Here is a 24,688-nt window from a genome sequence, read left to right as displayed (position 1 = left end):
GACAAAGCCAAAGCAACAATTAGAGATTTAAACATTTATTTTTCTTCTAAGTCTTAAATATAGTATGAATATAAGGAAATACTACAAGCAAATAAAACAAAATGCTATCTATTCATCATATACACCTTAGTGTTCTAAATATTTTCATACAGGAGTTCAAAGAATATTACATACACATACACATGCTTTCTTTAAATGGCTATATGCATGTATAATTATAATATTCATAAAAGAAAAGTATATACTATGCACATATTTTTCATTGTTCAGTATTATAAATGCAGTGTATAAATAGTGTAAACTGGTGCAATACATCTTATAGAATGGTATGTGTCAGGGGCTCCCAAACTTCTTCATTTCACAGCACCCTTAGTGTTTCAAAATTTTTCCGTGGCACCCAAGTCAGAATGTAGGCCTATTTAACACTTGTAACATTCAGTTAGTCTGGTTAGGTTGCTTGTCTGAAGTTAAAAAAATAAACACGTATTCCAAATTCAGAAACATTTTACATGTAAGAAGTACTGAAAAAGCCCATATTTGGAATAAGGGTCATTTCAGTGAAAATTTTGGAACATTTCACGGTTCTCCTGTAACCCAGGCACGGCACCCCAGGGTGCCACGACACATACATTGGGAAGCACTGGTGTGACCAGACATTCCATGTTAGCCGGATAGTCCTCTTTTTTCGAGTCTCTGTCCCAGTTTCTTTTGAATATAAAACGGGATGCCAAAATGTCCCTTATTTGTGACAATGACTTATCGGCATAGAATTACTGCAACAATTCACCTACTACTATGAACTATGATTGATGGATTTATTTATTTATTAGCATCCATTCAACTTTACAAAAGTTTGGAATTGTCACATTGTACATGTACATTTATAATACATCTATAAAATTATAGGCACAGTAACATTCAGTCATTCACATCTGACTACCATATGGTTTAAATTAGAGGTCTAGCTAATTTACGTGGGAGCATAAGAAGCAATTGATGTGCCGACTTTCGTCACTCTGCAGTGCATGCTGGTAAGAAGCCGATGGCAGGGCTGTTTTGAAAACACACTTAGCTAACGTTTAGTGCTTTTCAGTAGATTTTTGCAGTTGCAGAAACAGTTTTACTTTTTTATAATGATTCCATACATTATAGTTTTTTTATTATTATGTAATCATGTGTCTTGATGATGTTCATACCTATGTATAAATGGGTCGACAGATACATAAAGGTTATGACTATGATTATATGGCAGCCAACACAGTGGGCGGGTACATTAAAGATTTGACTCATTAAATCGCTGGTAAAAATTATGGCTTTGAGTCCCAACTAGGGCATGACGTTTATTTATTTCTTTCGTGTATTTTATCTAATCACCATTCATTCTTGTCATCAGAAGTATGAAAGAACTTTAAAAAAATAACTAAATAGAAACATAAATGAGGTAGTTCATTAATGATAATGAATATTTGATTCATGTTCTTTTCTCCATATTATTTGTCAAAATTTTTGGTTTCCTTCTTTATCTAATGTCTATTTAAAATTGTGGCAGACAATTACACATGGAAGCAGCTATGTTATACTTGCATAGCTTATTTCCAGTATTATCAGAGGCTAATTCATAAACTAAGTATTTCATTTAGAATATTTACATCTGTCAGTATTTACATCTGCTCTTTTATGACATAAAATATTTATGCACTTTAGTTTCACGTGTGTAACAGGTACTTCCAACATACTAAATTTTTCAATAAAAATATACAAAAATTTGAACACAAACATTTGAACTTATGTAAATGTTCATTGTTATCCTTTGTTGTTAGTCAGAAGGTTTCTGCATCAGTCTTCGTTGATCAGAGTGCATCTCTTCTTCACAAAGTTCTCTGTACACTCCAAGAACAGGAAACCAGGTATACAAGTTGATAACTGAAACAAAAATATATTTAAGTTCAAACTTTTAGCAAATGAAAACCAGTACTGATATTTGTGTTATGTCAGAATTATATTTCATTTCATTAAATTGCATTTTGATTTTGCATTGCTTTCAGTGACGTGCACTGAGGAGTAGTGAGTCTAGCAGTGACAGATAGATCAATGATCTCATGCATCTAATTATTTTTAAATCGCAATATTTATTGTCTTTTCGAATCCACAGTTTGTTGTAAGTGGCTAATGCAGAGAGAGGCTAGGCCGACAAGAATGTCACCAGTCCACCTTCCCATTTTTTACCGCGGCACGTTCGAATTTCTGAGTTCAAACGACAATAAGCTTAACTATTATGAAATGCTTTGTTGGTAAGAACTGCGAGACAATCCAGATATGAATTATCGTGCACGTTCATAGTAGATTTTGAGAGCGGTATTGGCGTGTTTCTAATTGAACATAAATCTTTACAGTGTTGTTTGCAATCCGCCAATATGTCTAAACAATCTAAGCAACCACAAAGTTCAATTTTGATTTATTTTTTTTTCAAAAAGTCTAGTATTGAGTCTCGTGAGAATTGAAAAAATTTCACACCATTTGAAAGTGCATCGTAGCAGTGTGGTGACGTTATTGCGAACGTTTTTCCCGATATTGAACTCTCAAGTGATGCTCAATCGACATCCACATCACTATATAATGTTGAAGAGGTGCTTCATGAATCACCTAGAAGTGATAAATGTGTTGCTCCTTTTATTTACTTTTGAACGAGGAGCTCCCTGATGGCATAGTACTAACGTCGTTGCCTTGTAATAAAGGGGTCCTGAGTTTGATACCCAGTTAAGGTGCATTGCACAGTGGTTTGGATCCCACTTTAAACTGTAGGTCAGTCCCGGTTAGCTTATCTGTAAATAAAGTGGACTTAAATTCAAATTTTGAACGCAAGAACATACTCAGTGGAACTGAGCAACATGTATAGAGTGAGTGTGAATTCTACCTTGTGCCTCTTCACCATCCTGGCTGAGTTCCATACTTTGATTATTTAAATTTATTTTGATATATTTGTTTGTTCTCATGGATTTTCATCACATTTCAAACATCTTTCCTACAATATACAAATAACCGCTAATTATTTTGTAAAAAAGTTGATATGCTTCTACAATATGTTAAAAATCGAATGACTAGAAAGTAATTTTGTTCTATTGCTTTCATAAATATATTTATGTAGATTTCTACTACTTAATGGTACATGAATAAACTCTACAGCTGCTGATGACAATGCAGAATAAAATATTTGAACTTATAAACAGAAAACTAAAGACAGTTAAATATTTAATGGTAGTATATTTTAACAGCTTTATTTAAAATCAAGCATTGAAAAAATTGAAGGATACAAAGTTCTTTCCAGTTTGACCTTTGAAAATACATCAAATAATTAAAAAGTGATTCTTGGACTGAGATTTCAAGGTACAAACCTGCAAAAGGGAAATGTAGAAGTATGAGTGGCATCAAAAGTTCCATCGATTTCTTCGAGAAAGGTTCTGCTGTGAATACGAACACAACCACTGCAACTGCTGCAACAATTTGGATCATCTTATCAACCAACCATGGCAATAACATACGGCGTTTGCTCTGCAAAATAATAACAGTAGTAATAGTAATCCTCAAATTAGTACTCTATGCAGAAACATAATTATTTATTAGGACTGCACTGTCCCTTTCGAAACTTTTACATGCCCCCACACCAAATGTTCCGCACCTTAAAGGAAAACTTGCTCTCAATATGAAACCATCCAAATTATTTATTTAAAAAACCATGCACGTAGATTGCCATCAGTTTCGTCTTTTTAGACATTGAATTAGGGTATGTATGTCCCACACCGTGGCCGTGCTGTTCAAGATGCAAGCTTTGAGATCTAGGTACGGGACACACTCAGGTTTGGGTCGCCTGTGGGAAGCTTAACTTTTCTCCTGAGATTTCAGTCTGTGTATGGCCAACCACCATCGTGAGTAAATTAGGAAGCTACAAATGAGTAGTGTAACCCAAACATAGAAAACCTTCAACAACGACTGGGGGTTTGTCATGCTGACCACACGTCACCTTGTAACTGGTTGGATGATTGACCACGTCTGATGAAAGTGAGGCTGGCAGTTGGTAGGTAGGCACTGGACCTCACAGGCTGTAATGCCACGGGTTATTAGGCTACATACACACACACATAAATGTATATACACAGAAGACTCTTTTCAGTTCGAAATTCCAGGGGGACACAAAACAATTTTGAATTAACAAAAACTTACCATTAAAGATGATTTCAAGGGAAATGAACTTCTGTTCGAATTAACAAGTAATTCAAATTATCCAAGTTTGAATTAAAATGAGCCCACTGCTTATTTTTTCTGGAAACACATCAGCCTACTACATCTCTGTTACAATGACACCTAATTTATTTATTCGTTTTTGCTTTTTGTGTAAATGGAAAGTTGATAGTGTAACATCAAGCTTGATACATCGTTGTATTGATGTGCAATGTTTTCTTGGATCTGCACAATGAAAAGGAGAAATAGTGACCTAATAGAGAGAATAAGAGAGGAAACAGGCAAGGCATCCCTTTAAAAAAAAATCATTTTGATGTTTTTCCACTGTTAGTAGATATTTTCCAGAGAGGCAAGCAAGGGATCTTCTTTTTTTTTTCCACAAGGTGCAAACAATGCATTCCCCTGAATACTCATTCAGTTTGAAGTTATCATACTTCTGTGATAAATCAGTATCTTGAAATTATCAGTCACTTATAACAATTAACTGTGACTGAAATGAAATAATGTGTGTGTAATGTATACTTAAGCTGACAATCATATTCCAGGGGGCTTTCCTTCCTTCCGGACACCCATGACTACATTAAATTCTTACAGATCTAGACCTGTTAAGCCAATACAGTTCATCTATTTTCAACAATGATTATATTAACTCTGTCAGTACAGTATCAGTACTCAATGTGGTAGTTAATGAAGAAAGTAGACTTTTTACTTTTTACAACACATTATTTCCCATTTCATGTAATTGTTTTGGAACTTATCTTCTTTAAAGATTTATTTAATTCAAAGAATGACTTTAGAAATCACATATATCACATTCTTACAAACTTACGGGTAAACTCCTACAAGGAGATGAAATTATCCCTGTACTAGGTTCCTGAAAAAAATAGTGAAAAAAGAATTTCAAACATGTCATTTTGCAATATTTTACGAACTTCAGAAAAGGCAAATAGAGTACCTAGCATTAATTATCAGTTTATGATCTCTCCAGTAAGAAACAGTGTTACACATATTGTAAAACAACCTATATACTCCAATCCAATTGGTAAAATAAAAATTGAAAAAAGAAAAAAAAAACATCCAAGGCACAATAACCCTTGGAGGGCTTCTTCAGTGAATGATGTGATCAGCACATTGAGTCACATCACCACTTTCGTCTGGTGTTTGAGATCAGTAGCGCTACTAATTTGTTTCAAGTAGCTGCCCAATTGTCCTCAGAATGCTGGCTCAATGTCAGAATTTTGGGGCTCCCACTGGAAATCGAACCTGGAACCACCCATACCAAAGGTGAGAGAGTTAGCCATTTAACTAGGTAACAGTTAAGTCTCGTTTATGCTCATAGTAAATTGAAGGTTTTTAAGGTTAGGTGATTCTACAGGATTAGTTATTGCTTATTTGGGGATGCCAAGAGAATGATAAGTAATCCCCCAATTCTCAATCATGATGTTGCCATTGCCTGAATGTGATGAATTCCCGAAGATTAGGAAATGCAATTCCAAGTAAATTAAATCCCAGGGTTTTGAAACTAGAAACAGATAATTGAGACTGGACCTGCAATTCAAACCACTGTGCAATGCACCTCTACTGGGATTGATCTACTGGCGTATTCCTCATGTTACAGTGTTTACCATTGGTAAACCAACTTTTCTCTTTTTTTTTTACGTGAAAAATCACTCATCATATATTATGCAAACTAATAAAACAAGCTTTTAAACCCGAATTTAAAGAACTTCAAGACTGGTTTATGACACCACTTATCATTCTCCATCGCATCCTTCTGATGACCAGGTCTCTTCCAAAATTGTTAGCATGGAGGGCGTGGGAGCCAAAGAAAAAGTGCAAGGGGGGGGGGGGGCTATTTAAAATCATGTGTCCTGCACAGTCAGTTAACTGCTGGAAACAGTGCTGGCAGGAGAAAACTGCTTGTTCCTTTCTGTTACTGTGTCATACTTGGCAGAGGCAGTGTTGCTACATAAAGGAAAATTTCCCTTGGTGAAGGGAAATTCGGCTCCAATTATTCTGTGAAAATGGAAATTTTATAAAAAATATCGAAATTGTCAGAAAATTTTAAAGTTGTTGGACTCGTGTTTTTGTTTTACTTGCATGCCTGCATTGGTGTTTAATTTCTAATTATACATAATTCATCTAGATAGGGTGATGTATAATAAATATATATAGTTAATAAGAATTGTTGCGGTAAACCAGGTCAAATTTTCAGGATACAACACTGGATGAAACTCAGGACTCCTTGATTACACCATAAAACATCTTGTTAAATCCACTTGATTATAAAACTGCTAATCAATGAAATACTGAGAAATAATCTCGGGTTATTTATTTTAAGACAAAATCAGAAAGACAAAAGGCAAAGTCTTACTTGTAGGCTCACCACATCTCTTTTTTAGATTTTTCAACTGTTTGAAAATAAATTACATTGTTCCCTAGGACGTTCCCAATATTTCTGTATTACTTTTGTTCATAAAACATTAAAAAGTAATGTAATTAGGCGGCATATCAGGCACCATCTTTGAATGTGTCTCATTCGAGACACTCATGCCAGTGACAGTGTACAATTGGTTGCTAATGGTGGTAATTATTGTAATTATTATATGTAATAAACAACTGCACTTCTACAAACAAAAAAGCATTAATAAAAAGTTTTGGATTTTGTGTTTTAGTGAATGATTTCAATAATTGGTTATTATTTTTTATTAATGATAGTAATGTTTGTAATTATTATAATGAATAAATATCTTAACGTATATAATCAGCAAAGGAAACAGTGATTCAATAATAAAATGGTTTCTTGAATTTTAGTGATAAAAAAGAAAGTGTGGGCCTGTGAGCTGCCCCTCCCCCCCCCTAGTATGTAAGTTTCTTGTATGGCATGGGTAAGCTAGGGTTAGAATTAAATTTGTAGTCCTACTGAGCACATCTGACCGTTTGTATTCTGGCTTTCCAGGACATCATGTACAATTTGGTGAAATGTCCGCTAAACTGGTCACGGAGCAACTAGTGATGTATTTTGGCTGCTTGTTGCAGTAGTTCTCACCCTTTGCGAGACCAGTAAATGTATTTCTTACAAGTTGATGCTCTGAACCCAAAAATTTCACTCAAATACATTTGTGATCTTTAAAGTTTATATGGAAATCAATATGCACCCTCAATTAATATTAATATATGAACTATGGCATAATCATAGTTCAATTATGTCAAATATAAAATTAGATTTAAATCAGTTTACACAAAATTTAATGTAAAGAGATTTGATGCTAGATTTTCAAATGGTAGAGCAGTATTTTCTTTCTTGCCTCAATGTACATGTTCGTATAACAAATTCAAACATTGAAAATCATATCATACTATCAGGTTCTATTTTAAAAAAAAAAAAACTACTACTCTAGTTGTGAGAATATGTTTATACTACATAGATTTATTTAATAAGCCTACCAAAATAAGAAAGAAGCGCATTCAAAAAAGCCAGTTTCTTTTTAAACCCTGTTTATGTCTAGCTACAAATTTCATATCCACCACTGTGGGAAGGTCTGAGTCAGAATATCACGAGCACCAGCTATGAAGTGGGCTGGGGCCCCATCATGCTGAAACCACATGTGGTGACGAATGAGAAGTGGTACATGTTCCAATAACTCGGGGACGATGTCTCTTAGAAACACAGTGTACACTGGTCCAGTTAATCGTGACAGTAAAAGATACGGACCTATTAAATGTTCGCCGACAATGCCCGCCCACATGTTTACAAGAAATCTGTCTTTATGGCCCTTCACGATTGTGGCACGGGGATTTTCATCGGCTATTGTGACTATTCAGCATCCTGTCTCTCGTGAAACAGGCCTCATTAGTGAAAAGCAAAGCACATAGGCATTGAACAGGGGGTCGACCACACAGCGCTGCAGTAACCATTCACTAAACATGACATGGGGTGCGAAATCAGCTGGACCCAAGGCATGGACACGCTGTGGATGGTAAGGGTGCAGCTGCTGCTCCCTCAGAACTTTCCAAACAGTACTATGGGCCACACCAATTTCACGTGCCACAGGTCGTGTACTAATGGATGGTTGTCCTTCCACCAGCACTGCTTCTTCAAGGTTGGGTGTCCTTGCAGTTATTTGTCCTTCTTGCTCATGGAATTGAGGTTGCACTTGCCCCGTTTCCCGTAATGGTTGGAAAAGTCTGGGAAACAAGGTGTGCGCTGGATGTCTGCACCCTGGATACATGGTCCGATACAACCTCTCTGCTTCTCTACAGTTCCCATTTGCTCGTCCATACATAAACACCATATCAGCCAGTATGCACTGATTGCAGCTGCGACACTCGTGCTTCTAGACTACACACGTCGAGTTTGACATTACGTGTTCTCCAGGTCATGCACAGTGGTTTCTTTCCCCTTTCTTTTATGGTTCCAACTTTGGACTGGAACATTTCCCTATCTCATTTTGTTGTGTTTGTTCCCTTCCATCATCCCCGCAAGTCTGTAACATGGTCACAGAAACAGCCTGTATACACACACACATCCAGGCTGTTGATTCTTTAGATCAATCTCTTTCTAACCTTGATTCTAGTAGTTTTATAATGCTGGTATGCCACATGACTGCATTCTACCAATGTGAAAATATAAGAATCTCTATTTTGTCCTCAAATAACCTTACATGTGACAATATTATGCAATACAATTAATTAAACCAAAGAATGCTCATATTTTAATCTCTGGCTTTTGTGCCAAGCAATCTTTTCAGTTAAGATTCCCAAATTACAATTACTGTTTTCTTTGCTTATAAATCATAAGTACTTACCAAAATAATAGCTACTATGAGAAGAACAGAACAAACCAATTGAATAAGAAATGATGTTTCATAAAGAATTGCAACAGATTTGACACCTGAAACATACAGAAAAGTCACTTTATAGGATATATACGTACAGTATTAATCTCTTAAGTGTATTTATTGTACTTATAGCCATGCACAAGAGTCAAATTTATTTCATACACGTACATATGGAAAGAGAGGAAAGTTGTAGGAAATAGGTGAGTTTGAATCCAAAGCACTTGAATTTTCAATGTAGCATGCGCTGTTCTAGCTGTACACTGGTACGAGCCTCATTGGTAGCCGAAAATCCCACATGCTTGTCCTGAAATACTTTATGCCATCTACTGGGTAAATTAAAAGTGCATGACGATAATTACAGGCAAAGTAAACCAGTAAAAAAGGTGGATGTGTGACGTGCAGTGGCACAATGTGAAATACTGATTCATTTGTGTGATTTTAGCTTATCTAGTGGTCTGGAGAAGGGGAGGAATCTCATGTCCCTGTTCAGATTCGTGTTTTCTCATGCAATGGTTATGGCTTCCTTTATTCTTCTGTCCCAGTAACCTGAACATCTGACTGTTATTATAATGTCTGAAATGGTGATGCTGTGTTCTGCTAGTCCCGACTTTTCTGATTGGAACAGTTCTGAAGTTCATTATGTCGCTGTTTAGTGGTGCATTCTGTTTCCCATCCCCTATTGTCCCCACAGGGTTTGTGATATACTCCTGGAATGTGGAGTTCCAAGTCATCTTTCGCTGGGAGGAGTGAGTAGGGCTCTGGCCTTGTTGGTGGTCTATGTATTATTTTTACCCCATGCCTGGCAAGAATTCGGCTTAATTTTAAGCAACACTGCAATCTATGTATTTGTGTGTAGGACAGGGTGCACAATGCTTTAAAGCACCAATCATAAAAGTTACAAATTCACATGTCTCTGACTACATATCACATATTCGGGATTTAACGGTAACCAGCAATATTATGATTTGCCAAAATTAATGTCTATCTTCATAAAGTACCCTGTACCCATATCATATATATCTATCTATTTATATATATATATATATATATATATATAGCATTCCCTGACATTCGCTACGAGACTCGCCGGTAAGCGTCCCGGCGTCAGCGCTTGTCTTTCCCGGCGAACGGGGTCCGCGACAGGCTGAATCTCGCTCTGTAGTAAATAAAAAGACTTTTGAATTCAATTCAATTCAATTAAAATTACAGTTTTCATATTGTGTACTAACCTTGACTACAGAAGGTGTTGAAAATGATGTCCCTCTGCTGCAACACATTCCTGGCATCTCCGAAGGAAATTTGCATTTACACGTGCAAGTTCGTCTACTGTAATTCTCCCGATTTCTCGTACAATACTCTCTTTTAACTCATGGATGGTGTGCAGATTGTCTTTGTATACTTTATTTTTTAGATTTCCCCATAAATAAATATCGCAGGCTGACAAATCGGGGAACCTAGAGGGTTTTTGAAACACCCGTTTCTTGTGAGAGGCGGCGGATAGATTTCCGAGGAGACTATTCTAACCTTTGTCCTATCCCATCGAGTTTTTCCTCAGTAAGTACACGTGGGTTTTTCTTTCCACTTTTATTCAGAACTGACCCTGTTACTCTAAATTTCTTTACGAGGTTTAATATAGTGGTCCTATGTGGAACGAGAACACCAGGAAATTTCGTTGCAAAACGTCGTCGCACTCCTCCACAATTCCTCTTTCCACAGTAACACTCGACAAGATAAATCCTTTGTTGTAATGTAAACTTTTGTGGTGCCATATTAAGCCACAATCTTCAACACACGGACACGACACAACACAACTTCCGAGGGAGGATTATACTGGCGTCAGTCTGCAACGTCAAAGAAAGGGAAAGAGAGCGAAAAAAAAACAGACTGTAGCGTGCGACTGTCACGGACCCCCTTCACCGGGAAAGACAAGCTCTGACGCCGGACCGCTTGCCGCCGAGTCTCGTAGCGAATGTCAAGGAATGCTCTGTGTGTACACACACACACACACACACATAAATAAACAGCTGTCAATAAAGTTAAGTGTTCAACATATGGTATTGCAAAACTATATACCATAGCAGTAGTAACTTCAAATACTCATATTTACCATTCAACCATTCTATAACTCTGTCTAGATCAACAGGCTTCTGGATTTCTTCTGTGGTTCCTTTAACATGATTAAATCGTTTTTCAGTTTCTGGTTGGTATGGGAAAAACAGGGGTGGATTATGAATTACAAGGCTTAACATAGCCACACCAATAAGAGAGAAAACCTGAAAGAGAAGAGTATTGCTTTAATGTTCTTCCATGCAGTTACAAGAAAGTGATAATTATCACTTATTCCTAAGGACATGGAAAATTACTCATTTTGCATATTCTTGTATTAAAACAGTTATGCACCATATTGATAAGGGAGGGTGGTTGACATATTCAGAAATTTACAAAAAAACATGAAACTCGAATTGCTTGTAATACAAAATTTTGAAATTATCTGCTTTCATTGCGTTAAACTCATCCTTTAGTTATTTATTGCAATGATATGAAAATGAATATATGAATTAGAAAAGGAAGCTAAATTGTTACACAGCAAAGCAGCCATTGAAAAGCATGATACTGTCTTGACCAGAGGCGTGGCGTGGCATGCATGTAACCGGTGTTACCGCAGGTAACAGCAAAATGTAAAAGAATTAAAAATAGGTTAACCGACAGCGTTGCAGTCGAGTGTATATTGCAGAGGACATTTTTTCTGCAGCCGACAAAAGCGAAGAGGGAGGCCATTCCGCTACCCTCAAGAGGTAACAAGAGGAGAGGGTGTGAATGCAAAGGAAGAGCGGGGAGAGACTTTGGGACAAGTGTGCTATGGGGTTATTCATATGTCTGTTTAGAGGCCCAGTTACCGGTCAGCCTGCCTGACACAGGCCAGTGTTGTCATATTGGATTGGCAGAAAAGAGCTAAATCCTGCCTAAAACCTCTGTGTTGCTGTGAAGCAACTAGAGGTAGACTGCAAAGCCAAGGATGGATTTAACTACAACTTAGACCAGTTAGGTAATAGACGAAAAGATAGTTCCTTGGTACAATTCGTGATTTGAACAAACCTTGCTCCAAAAATCTAAGTTGGCAACAGTACTACGTACAGCTGGACTTCCCTTCAAACCGCTGGAGGAGTGACATTCTGTCGTCTGCTCACCGAAGAAACGTCAAACTGACCCGAGAAATGTGTGGTTCTTCTTCCCCTTTCAACCTCTTTGCAAAGAAACAGAGATGAATAATTGACAAGGCTCGACCACCATTCACTGGACTTTCGCGGTAACTCTCTCATGAGTGGTAGTTCTTTCTAGAAGTGATTGTGGCTAAATCACTCAGCTGATTGCAAGAAAAGACCGAAATGAACAAAAATCTATATCGAAGGCACATTTTTTTTTTGGGGGGGGGGTTAGGGTGGAAATGATAACGTCTGATGGCCGGTAACACTTTTGAAAAAGTCACGCCACGTCACTGGTTTTGCCCTAAACACACTGTATGTTATTTGTACAAAGTCAGAAGTCATTGAATACACAACTCTTTAATGTACCCCACCTCTCCTCTCCCACGAACATCACTATATTGTTGAACCTGTCAACCTCGTTGAGAATAGCTTGTGAACACGAAAAGAATGAAAAACTTACAATGTCCAGTGTTCCAATGACTATGGCTCCAACTGGCAAAGTGCAGCAACAACAACATCTTCTGAGGCAAGTCATTGTGAATAAATACCTGCAAGAATAGAGCTCTTAGATAATATCTTATTTTGATATTATAATATGCTTCATATTCATTGATTAAATTAAATTTAGTGGGAAAAGTGAGAGGGGTTGTTAGGTATGTGTAGTTAAGTCATTGTTTGCACACACATATATATTAAGTTACCTCGACACACACTCACACTCACTCACTCTCTAAATTTCTCTCGTGTCAGGGCCATCATTAGAAAATGTGAGGCCCTGTGAGAACTATATCTTTGAGGCCAGGGGTGCCCATCCCCTCCCCCAAATCATGCCATGTGCCCCCCCAAATTATATTATTCGCGCACTCAAACCATATAGTAATTCCAACAAAGTAAAGCTCAGGATGAACCCCCTCCCCCGGTTTCTTGTGGTAAATATAGATTTTTCTTTTCTGTGAACGTGAAGTTAGAAATGCGGATTAGATATATTTTTGTTCCAAATGATGCACCTGCTTTAAATTAAGCAGTATACACACTAAGCACTAAGTGATGTTATTAATGAATATCGAGAATATCGCTTATGTCTTGTAATGTACCTATAGTATAAAAGTTCACATTCACCCCAGCAAAGCTACAAATAAACACACATTCTTGCAACACAATATTGCGAGCGAAGCGAGCAAGAACATTTTTATATCCATCTCTTTGCAGGCTTTCAAGAATATTAATTTAATGGGGTGTCAGTACTTTCTTAGGATCCCGAGATAATTAATTAGTCTTTTCCAGCTTCTCTTTTGGCACGTTCGGAGTCTAAACGTCGCTAAATACAGTTCTCAAAATTTAATGTTCGAACTCTCTGTACTACAGAAATTCCGTGAGAACCTAAGATTTAACACTTTATCAAAAGCTTCCTATCTCCCCCTTTAAATTAAATCAATCCTACCACCATCATTTCCAAGCCAATTTTAGACTTACTGTTGATATTGAAGAGTGGATATTGCCTCCTTCAAAAAAATAATGCTCAGTCTCCACACAAGAATTTCGCAACAGTCTAAGACAATAGTAATACCCAAGAATTAGATACCCCCCTCAATTTAATGCTCAATCCTCTTCTAACTAAATACCCGCCATAATCTAAGACCTAGAGTTGGATACTGCCCCCAGCCCCAACGTTTAATTCAGAAACCCCCCAGAACCCATGTGTAAAATAAGGCCTAATTTTTTGGAGGTGGATATCTCTCCCAGCCCCTCCCTTCGATAACATCCTTAAACACTTTCTTTTCTTCATTTAATGGATTAAATATGGTGCATTTAAGGTGTAAAATTTTGCATATGTTTTGGAAAAATATATAAAAGTTGAATTTTATATTATTTGAAGGGAAAAAATCCCCCAAAAAATTCGATGGCGCAATCTGCGCCATAATCCCCCCGCTTATGAGCACCCCTGTTTGAGGCCCTCAGATAATGAAAAGTGATAAAATAAATAATTTCCATTCCTTGTAAAATTCTACATGAAAGCCAACGTGATATTTTTTTCGTAGATATCACCTATTGTTATATTTTTCTTCGACGACGACGCCAATCTCACCTAGGTTGGGGAAGATGATTCTCTGAAAGGGTACACTCCACTGAATGCGAAACCGTTGGAATTTCCTTCCTAGCACAATTAGAAACCGAGATATTAGAGTTTGAAAATTCGTGATTATTATGCACCTCACTGTACCGAGGTCCCAAAAAACTGTACCGGAAGGTCCGAATCGGATTCCCACGAACGGATATCCGTAGGAAATTTTTCATTAGTCATATCGCAGCACGAGATATCCCGTTTTTAAATTTGAGGTTATGCAACACGCACGAAACTCAAACGGTTGCGGTTTCTTCGCGTTGCGGCAGTTCGTTCTGGGTCCCAATTCACCCACAAAGGGAAAACGACCCAAGAGTTAATGCGGAACCGTTGGAATTTTCTTACTAGCACAATTAGGACCCGAGACGTTCGAATTTCAAAACTGGAAGAAACGTAACCACTTATGCGCTCCACTGTACCCCCCAAAAGCGTTCTTCCTGCTTCGATAACTGACAATGATATTTTCCAACGTCGGTATCGCCAACCCAGGCTAGGCTAGGAGGAGAATCGCACGGTTTCGGGATTTGTCGGGTGCAGGTCCCCTCTTCCGTCCTCCGGCATCGCTTTCGTCCCAAATTTCTATATTGGTCACATATTTTGTGAATTGTGCAGCATGACTGCATATATTTTTTTCTAATCAGAAAAATATTATCAAGGAAGAAAGTTTCTGTAAATGACCTCCTTACCCTGCGAAAGCTTGTGCTGTGACGCGCTGTATATATTATTTATGCTACATATTCCGAGACGAGTGTTTATAAATCGAGACAAGGCCGAGAACGAGACAGCCATTTACAAACAGACACGAACGATTGATTGATTGATTTGATGTTTTAAGTCCACTTTATCCACAGTAAGGCTAATCGGGACTGGACCTACAGTTTAAAGTGGGATCCGAACCACTATGTGCCTCCATCGGGTTTCGAACCAGGGACCCCTTGATTACAGGGCGACGACGCTACCACTGCGCCATGAGGGAGGCCACAGACACGCACGAGACAAGGCTGAGGACGAGACAGGCATTTACACACACAAACACACAGTTACGCACGAGACAAGACCATCCCCTACAAATAACCTGCATTACACGGAGAAATTGAGGATCGGCTAGAGTAGAACAACAGAGAGATAGGGAGAGATAAAGAATCAAATGTAAGAAAAACAGAAATGCCTAGACACAAACCGATAGAAAATTAGGCTTCAAGGAACAGAGATAATAAGAGAAAGAATGACAGAGAAAAGAGAAAGACTGGTAGAAAGAAAGAAACGGAGGAAGAAAGATAGAAAAACAGAGAGAGGAAGAGACATGCAGAGAAACTGAGAGAGAAAGGGAGCTAGAGGAAAAACCAAGAAAGATAGATAAAGAAAAAGGAACAAAGTAAGAGAGAGAGAGAAAAAATGATAAATTGACAGAGAAACGGACGAAATCAAAACTATAGAAAGAAAGACAGAACCAGAAGAACAAAGGAGGAGGTTAAAGAGAGAACCTTGCTGAAAACTCGAAGCATAGCCCATCTTAATTATCTTTTGCCCCTGCTCGACACCACACAAACCAAATTATCAGTTTTTTTTAACACCGCATTTCCTCTGTTACGCCCCCATCTCTTCTCTCTCTTAAAACATTTCTAATTTATGATGACCTGTAAACATGATATCACACTATTTCCCCTAGTGATCCCCCCATCGGATTTTAGATTTTTTTTATTATCACTATGTAATAGCACCATTTCGAATTTCCGATACAGTGGCGCCAACTTATATGGACCCATGGGGTCCGAGCCCACCCGATAATTTTTCGCGTTATTGTTATTACATATTTGTTATCTTGATTCGTGGTGGAATAGTAAAGCAGTAAATAACACTTTTTTCAAAAGTAAGGATGCTTTGTTGATGTGCATTAATGTCATGATACGTGGAAGTGGGGGGGGGGGGGGGAGTTATGAGATAATTTTCGATCTCAAGCGTTTGAGCCCACCCAATGTTTTGCAAAAGTTGGCGTCCCTGTTTCCGAAAGAGTTTTGTCCGACCCTGTGGCCGAGTGGTTAGCACATCGCGCTGCGACGCCAAGGGTCCCGGGTTCGAATCCCGGTCGGGCTTGGTTGTTTGTGAATGTCCATTCATCAATTTCATCATTTCATCACTCATCCCCATCTTCGCAAATTAGCCAAGAGGCACAAAACGCGAAGTAAAATAAACTAAGCCGGACCCTGTGGCCGAGCGGTTAGCACATCGCGCTGCGACGCCAAGGGTCCCGGGTTCGAATCCCGGTCGGGCTTGGTTGTTTGTGAATGTCCATTCATCAATTTCATCATTTCATCACTCATCCCCATCTTCGCAAATTAGCCAAGAGGCACAAAACGCGAAGTAAAATAAACTAAATCAATCAATCAATCAATAAAATAAACTAAATCAAATCAAATCAAATCCGAAAGAGTTTGTGTACTTTGCAACTGGCACTCTGTACCCTCCTCTCTTGTTCTCCCTGGCAATTGCGAAAATGTGCTGCAAACACAAATTCGCATATATTCAGGAGACAATTCTGAGAGTTCGTGGCGTCGAAGCGAGGCGTCATGCATAACAGTTATTAAGAAAAGCTGTTTGCCTTAATGACCCCTATACGCTACCAAAGTTTGTAAGATTACATGATTATAATATTAGTATATATATTTCGTTATTAGAAATAAGATAACGTGCCACTGTCGCCTTGTCCCGAGTTCGATCCCCGTTAGAAGCAAATTGCAGTTTCGGATTCCACTAGCCTACCTGAACATAAAGTGGACTGAAAATAAATTTGACAATTTTCGAGACTATACTGAGACGAGACGGGCATTTACAAATCGACACGAGAACAAGGCACATTCACAAATCTAGGCGAGAATGAGACGGCTTCATCACACACGACACAAGACGAGAGATTGCAAGGTCTAGACTCATCTTAATAGAGTGGCGGCGATTGGGTGCCAAAACTAGGGGCGGAGGGAGGGGCAAGGACAGTTTACTTTACCTTGGTAGATACGGTTCAGCATAGTGAGGGGGGCAACTGCCCCCTTGCCAACCTAATCGCCGCCACTGTCTCGGTTCCATTTCTAGACATGAAAATGAATACATTTGCTCACAACTTCCACATTACAAGTTTCTGGTTTTGCATAATGTTAATTTTCAAATGAGACCTACAACTCCATCTGTTCCGGAATTACGAACCTACATTCTCAAAATGAACCATAAAATTCTAAAAAAATAGAGCTTATGCAATTTTTTTCTTTCATGTGAATATAAAGTCTCGTGGTCTGTTCTCAGTGTGCGACTTAAGCTTCTTGCTTTGGGGGATGCCCATTCAGTGGCGTATTTGTGATTTCATATGATGGGGGTAATTTTTTTTTTTTGGTATGCAAATTTGTATATGTTACCAATTAGTAAACTAAATTATTGCTTTGCAGTTCTAAGTACCTTAGATCAGTGGCTCTTACCCAGGATTTTCTTGAGGGGGGGCAACCCCGAATTATTAAATAATTAATTAATAACATTGATTAATCAATTTATTTATATATATTTATATTTATAAACATACAAATTAATTTGCTACATTTATAAACTAAGCAAATTAATTCCTTTAACAACTGGTTCAAAATGTCAAGAAATTAAAAGGTAAGTGAGATGTTTTTAATAAGTGTTAGATTTTATTTAATTATTGCTCTTTATTAATAATGATAACTAAATGTTCATACTTTTATTGTGTTATGGTTCTATAATTGTTTGATTTATAAGTTGAATTGGTGTTTTAAGCCCACTTTATGCACAGTAAGGCTAATCGGGATTGGACCTACAGTTTAAAGTGGGATCCGAACCACTATGTGCCTCTACCGGGTATCGAACCCGGGACCCCTTTATTACAAAGCGGGGTTCCATAATAGTGTATATATATTAATGGACTCTCCAAAGGAAACATTTCCTTATCAGAGTTGAACTAGAGATTTCAGCGCCCAGGACGAGAATAGATTTTCGCTTCCCCTGCACCGAATTTGCATCCCCCCCCCTAGATGTAAGAGCCATACTTAGACATTGAATACATTTTATGTACCTACTCTTTTCCGTTGAATTCGACGAAAAGAAAACTTAGCATTCAAGAAAATCTGTTCAACTCAGTAACGGCGTGTGGTGACAATGAATAAAGCTTATGAATCAAATATATTTGGCATGGCGGTAGATTTTCGTAGTTAACAATGGACAGACCAAAGGCATTAGTTTGGGAGCTCCTTGTAAAACCTCTGCACCCGATGACAATGTAAATAGTAAACAATGGGCTATTTAAAAATAGAACTTCAGATGTGAAGTAGGATGCAATTGTACCTATCAAAAGTTAAATAACTATTTTTCCGAATTATATTTCAATGGTGTTTGTTGAACATTTAAGAAATGATATATACTTTCAATTCCATTTTCATTGGGAGGATAAAAACATCCCTGGCAGGGATTAAAAACTTTTCCTTCTGTCAGGGATGTAATTTTGTGGGGGGGAATCCCCGGCATCCCCCCCATTAATTCGCACACTGTCTGTTACACAATGAAATGGCTCACGTTCTGCACACACACACACACACGTGTTTGTGTGCGCGATGGTGCGCGTGTTTGAAGGTCAACTTTTTGTACTCCCCTGAATTAAAAACTTTTTTTTCCCCACTGTGCATAAGTTCTTCTCTTCAATCCTAACACACACTTCCCCATATGAACACGACACATAAACAAACATCTGACACGGTGCGTGTTTGAAGGTCAACTTTTGTACTCCCGTGAATTAAAAACCTCTTTTCCCCACTGTGTATAAGCTCTTCTCTTCAATCCTAACACACACTTCCCCATATGAACACGACTCATAAAGAAACATCTGACACGGTATATGTGAAAAACTAGTCACCAATATCATAAACAGCAAAGAAAATGGAGGCCGAAATGAATCCTTACGTGTTGTTAGGTCCAGTTACTTCAAAAACCAAACAAACCAACACGGTGTTGTGTTTCCGCTTGGTTGTTCTCCCGCCGATGGCGTCTAGTTTGGACTCAACTTCGTACGACAAACGCCAGCCCCGCCTTGTTGCTTTTTCATCTCAACTTTTAACGCGGGATGGACTCACGCTATTTTTTTTTTTCCGTCGACAGTGTACCAACTTGCGAAAATTTTACCAAAAAGGTTAAAGGGATTTTTAGTCGTGCGCGCGAAATCCCACATGCACTTCGTTTGGCAAAGTTAAGTTAGTCCACTCGGACAACTACGCGGGACCACTGTGCAATGTGCCTCAACCGGGATCAAACCAGAAATCCCTTGTTTACAAGACGACAGCGGCGGTCGAAGGCGTTAAGTTGATCTCGCTACAGAAATTCCTTGGACTGGGCTTCCTTTGTGAGTTTTCCTTAATCAATTTCATCTCATCAACATGAATAGTCAAAAGTGATAGAAAAGGACGTCACATAACGAGAATACAAACCTCTACACCATCCCCGGTGGCATATTTCACATTGGTTCGCATTCCTCTTGAAACTGTAGGTCCTGTCCCGATTAGGGTTCGATACCCGGTGGAGGCACGTAGTGGTTCGGATCCCACTTTAAACTGTAGGTCCAGTCCCGATTAGCCTTACTGTGCATAAAGTGGACTTAAAACACCAAATCAATCAACCAACCGACCGAATAGTTTATGTGAGCACGATATGGACTTAAACATTGGCAAGCAAATACACCACTACTACATCATCGCACACATGCATAGTAATCAGCCAAATAAACGAGACTTTAATTTGTTTTCCCCTTTCTTCGGAACCCGATTTTTTATATTCCCCCCCCCCTACCTCCCAAACATTGTTATTTTGGTGAATATTCGCGTTTTGACGTAGTTTTATACTCAATAGGTATACCAAGGAACCAAGTGTTCTGTTTGTGTGTTACGTCTACAATTCTCTACAAAGCGTAAACTTGATACACTTTCACCTATCACCTCACAATAAGAAATGAGTTGCTTCCATCTCTGCCTCTGCTACTTTTACGTCCGTTATTCCCTCTGGCTTTTTATGTTATTCCTCTCTGTTTCTTTCCCTCTCCCTGTGCCAATCCTCTCCACCTCTCTTCCACCCCCTCTCTGTCTCCTTCCCCTTAGTCTCTATCTTTTTCTCGTCTCATTCTCCATGTCTCTCTCTCTCTCTGTTTCTCCCTCGCTGCCTGTCATCATCTCTTCCTCTCTGTCTCGTGCATGCGGTTTCACTGCGTGCGTGTGTGTGTGTGTGTATGTCTGTCTCCAGTCTACCAGGTGTGTGGCTATTTGTTTTTAAAAATAGTTGGATTTATTGTTATCAAGAATTAATTGAAGTTACTGCTGAATAACTTAATAAGCATATTGCAAAATCATGTAGGAATTTAAGCTAAGTGATTACTGTTACTTTGATGTTATTATATATGTATTAAATAACACATACAATAAACATGTTCTTTAACAGTAACACTCAAAAGTATTTTTAAAATAAGGCTATTATTTCTCGTCATCAAAACCGTAAATACCATGTCCATGATTTACATTGGAGCAAGGTGGAAAGTAGAAACACCAGGGTGGAAAAGAAGGGGCAACACCTCGCCCGGATGAAAATTTTATCTGAAACCGCTACTGCAAAAAAGGTAGCCGATCCAAAGACAACATGCAGAAAATCAGTTGTAATCTATCTAGCAGTTGTTCATTTTTAATAACCGAGTGACCAAAATAAGAAAATCACACGAAATCAAGAGAATAATAAAGTATGAAAGAAAATAACAGTACTCACTCAGTCCACAATGCCCTGCTTCGTATTTCAGACGTTTTACCCTTCTGCTGTGTCCGTTTTATTACTGCAGTCGCTGCGCGCTTTGTAGCTTACTTCCCCCCAAATATTCAACAACGTTAAATATTACGTATATGCTTTCGCTGTGTAGAGTTTTCCCTTTCATCATGAAATCAAACAATTTGCTCTGAAACAGGAACGAGCTTTTGACAGTGTAACAATTCTTGCAACGCATGAACTGGCACACAATGAAAACAGCTGACTGATCAACGATCTCCCCGCCAGTGTTGCCAACAACTTGAACGTAAAAGTCGCTAAAACTCCTTAGAAAATCCGCTAGAAAGTCGCTAAATGAAATGTAAATGCTCTTGAAAAAGTCTCTAAATAAAATTTAATTCTAAAAAATAGCAAAAAGTTGAAAAATTCGTGTATGCCTATAAAAACAACATTTCCTCGTCACTTTCCTCTTCCTCTGAACACTGCACTTCATACTGATTGCCGATGTCAGATACTAAATCATCGAGAAAATGCACTGCATGAACGTTGCTTGTTATTTCTGTGCACTTGGTTCTATGCAGGCGAATGCCTGCTGCACTGCAGCTGTCACCAAACCTTTGCATACATAATTCGGACAAGTGATTCACGGTTAGCAAAGAACAGTGTTCGGCAATGAATAAAGCTAAACTAGTTTCGGCACTAGAAGTGTTTAAATTTTTCGGTTTGAACTGTATTTTCTGCTGTTTTGCAGAACAGAAGTAACCAGATCTGAGTTTATGTTGTTTTTGTGTTTCCGAATGATTTTTCAGATCAGTAGCTTTGGCATACAGTTCTACCACAGATTGGTTTTACTTTGCAGTCCTTACAATACGCTTTCGCCGTGTCACTATCGACAGGGGCCAACCATTTGTACAGTTTTTCCCACTCCTTCCGATAATGTTGCTTGTATTGCGGTTTTCCCATACTGGACACTGCCCTGCCCTGCGCACAAACACACACGAACTTTATAATTTACACCAGAGTCGTTTTCACGTTCAGAAGACACAATGGGCTCTTATGGGCAATGCTTTTCTTATGGGAAATACGAGCGCGCTGTTGTGAAATTTCTGGATTTACAAATTTAGCTTAAGTAATATCGGCACCTGCAGTTTTGCAGGAAATTTTGTAGAGAATACGATGGTGAACACAAAAAACTGGTAACTTGCTTAGATAATTTTAGATAAATTAAAAACGCAAATTTTCTGTGAAAACAAAATTTTTGCTTTGTTTTCATTCCTAACGTTGAAACATGCCGTAAAATTGAAGCATTCATTATTAAAAAAATTGACACTGTTTTTTAATTGTTATAGGTGATGGTGGTACTCAGAATTTATCAATACTTTAAAGCATATTCGCATTAAAAAATATTCAAATAAAGTATGTGGAGATTTTTTATATTCGTGCAGTAGAAAATGTTGTCGCTGGCCATTTTTTGTTCTGTAATTCCCAGTAAAAACTTCCAGCGACAAAGTTGTGGAGAAAATAATGAAATTATTTTTTATAACCACTTAAAGGTTCCCAGAAATATTACTTCCATGCATTTGGAGTTTCTTTTTAACCCGAACCGCGCGCGAAGTAAGGAGACGTTGTCTGGCCATCTTGAGCCGACTCACCGCAGCATTCCGGCTATCACCACCAAGTTTTCGAGTTGTTATTTTATTTCTATTCAGTAAAAATATGAACTTCATGCAGTTTGTTATAATAGAATTGAAATAACTTAAATTTAATAATTGACAATTATTTCCAATGCTGCTGTTGTGAGCAACATTAGTGCTGTCGCAAATACACGTTGTTTTTGTTTACATTACTGTCGACATTAATACTGAAATGAAGATCACCTTTCAGTTTCCAACGTACACATAAATTCATAGACACCACATTAACCTTTGAAAGGCTTTCCAACACGTGACAAAATATGGGGCTTCAAGATAGAAATATGACATGCCTTGCTTGAGTCATTCACGTCTTATCAGTTCACGTGGGCCATAACTCATTTGTTTGTTTGGGTTGCAACTTGAATTTAACCCATGTGCCAGGTTCCCCTTACTTGAGTGAGAGATCTACTTTGGTCTGTTTAAACTTTTTCCCTCTCCCGAAAAAGTGTTTTCAGTTGTGTGAGCGCTCAGTGATTTTTACTTTTTTAAGTAATTTCTGGTGTCATATTCGTGCATTACACTCGCGTGTGTAGTGATCGCAATGGATCATAGTAAAAAGGGTAACTGTAACGTTCACAGTATAATATTAACATTAATAAGTACATATAATTATCATTATATATATACAAAATATGTAACACCTTCATTGTGAAGGAAGGTCATCATTTCCCGGCGACATGAGCTAGCGCTGTATTGGCAACACTGTGCGGTTTCTCCATAAGCGCCGTTGTCTCTTCTGAACGTGAAAACGACTTCGTTTTCACGTTCAGAAGACACAACGGCGCTTATGGAGAAACCGCACAGTGTTGCCAATACAGCGCTAGCTCATGTCGCCGGGAAATGATGACCTTCCTTCACAATGAAGGTGTTACATATTTTGTATATATAATGATAATTATATGTAATTATTAATATTAATATTATACTGTGAACGTTACAGTTACCCTTTTTACTATGATCCATTGCGATCACTACACACGCGAGTGTAATGCACGAATATGACACTTCAGAAATCACTTAAAAAAGTAAAAATCACTGAGAGCTCACACAACTGAAAACACTTTTTCGAGAGAGGGAAAAAGTCTACTCTCACTCAAGTAAGGGGAACCTGGCACATGGGTTTGATTCAAATTGCAACCCAAACAAACAAATGAGTTATGGCCCACGTGAACTGATAAGACGTAAATGACTCAAGCAAGGCATGTCATATTTCTATCTTGAAGCCCCATATTTTGTCACGTGTTGGAAAGCCTTTCAAAGGTTAATATGTCGTCTATGAATTTATGTGTACGTTGGAAACTGAAAGGTGATCTTCATTTCAGTATTAATGTCGACAGTAATGTAAACAAAAACAACGTGTATTTGCGACAGCACTAATGTTGCTCACAACAGCAGCATTGGAAATAATTGTCAATTATTAAATTTAAGTTATTTCAATTCTATTATAACAAACTGCATGAAGTTCATATTTTTACTGAATGGAAATAAAATAACTCGAAAAGTTGGTGGTGATTAGCCGGAATGCTGCGGTGAGCCAGCTCAAGATGGCCAGACAACGTCTCTTTACTTCGCGCGCGGTTCGGGTTAAAAAGAAACTCCAAATGCATGGAAGTAATATTTCTGGGAACCTTTGAGTGGTTATAAAAAATAATTTCATTATTTTCTCCACAACTTTGTCGCTGGAAGTTTTTACTTGGAATTACAGAACAAGAAATGGCCAGCGACGACATTTTCTACTACACGAATATAAAAAATCTCCACATACTTTATTTGAATATTTTTTAATGCAAATATGCTTTA

General features: G+C 38.1%; 1 protein-coding gene across 1 annotated transcript; it reads right to left on the bottom strand.

Annotated features, from left to right (window-relative positions):
* Positions 1–27: 27 nt before the first annotated feature.
* On the bottom strand, positions 28–19,481 carry LOC145995168 (uncharacterized). The gene is made up of 7 exons (XM_083131719.1): positions 19,362–19,481; positions 12,744–12,831; positions 11,185–11,350; positions 9,045–9,130; positions 5,066–5,110; positions 3,393–3,549; positions 28–1,923 (listed from the first exon to the last, which is right to left on the bottom strand). The coding sequence occupies exons 2-7, from the start codon at positions 12,816–12,818 to the stop codon at positions 1,817–1,819; spliced, it is 636 nt and encodes a 211-aa protein (XP_082987845.1). The 5' UTR covers positions 12,819–12,831; positions 19,362–19,481; the 3' UTR covers positions 28–1,816.
* Between the last annotated feature and the right edge of the window lie 5,207 nt (positions 19,482–24,688).

Source organism: Lepisma saccharinum, chromosome 11, assembly GCF_977018435.1.
Source record: "Lepisma saccharinum chromosome 11, izLepSacc3.1, whole genome shotgun sequence".
Lineage (NCBI taxonomy): Eukaryota > Metazoa > Arthropoda > Insecta > Zygentoma > Lepismatidae > Lepisma > Lepisma saccharinum.
Note: the sequence above shows the minus strand (reverse complement) of the source record. Positions and strands in the feature narration are given on the sequence as shown.

Coding starts and splice junctions, on each gene's coding strand:
- LOC145995168 (XM_083131719.1), bottom strand. CDS start 12,818: ATGACTTGCCTCAGAAGATGTTGTTGTTGCTGCACTTTGCCAGTTGGA. Junction 11,351..12,743: donor TCATTGGAACACTGGACATT/GTAAGTTTTTCA, acceptor CTTCTCTTTCAG/GTTTTCTCTCTTATTGGTGT. Junction 1,924..3,392: donor TCTACATTTCCCTTTTGCAG/GTTTGTACCTTG, acceptor TTTTTGTTTCAG/TTATCAACTTGTATACCTGG.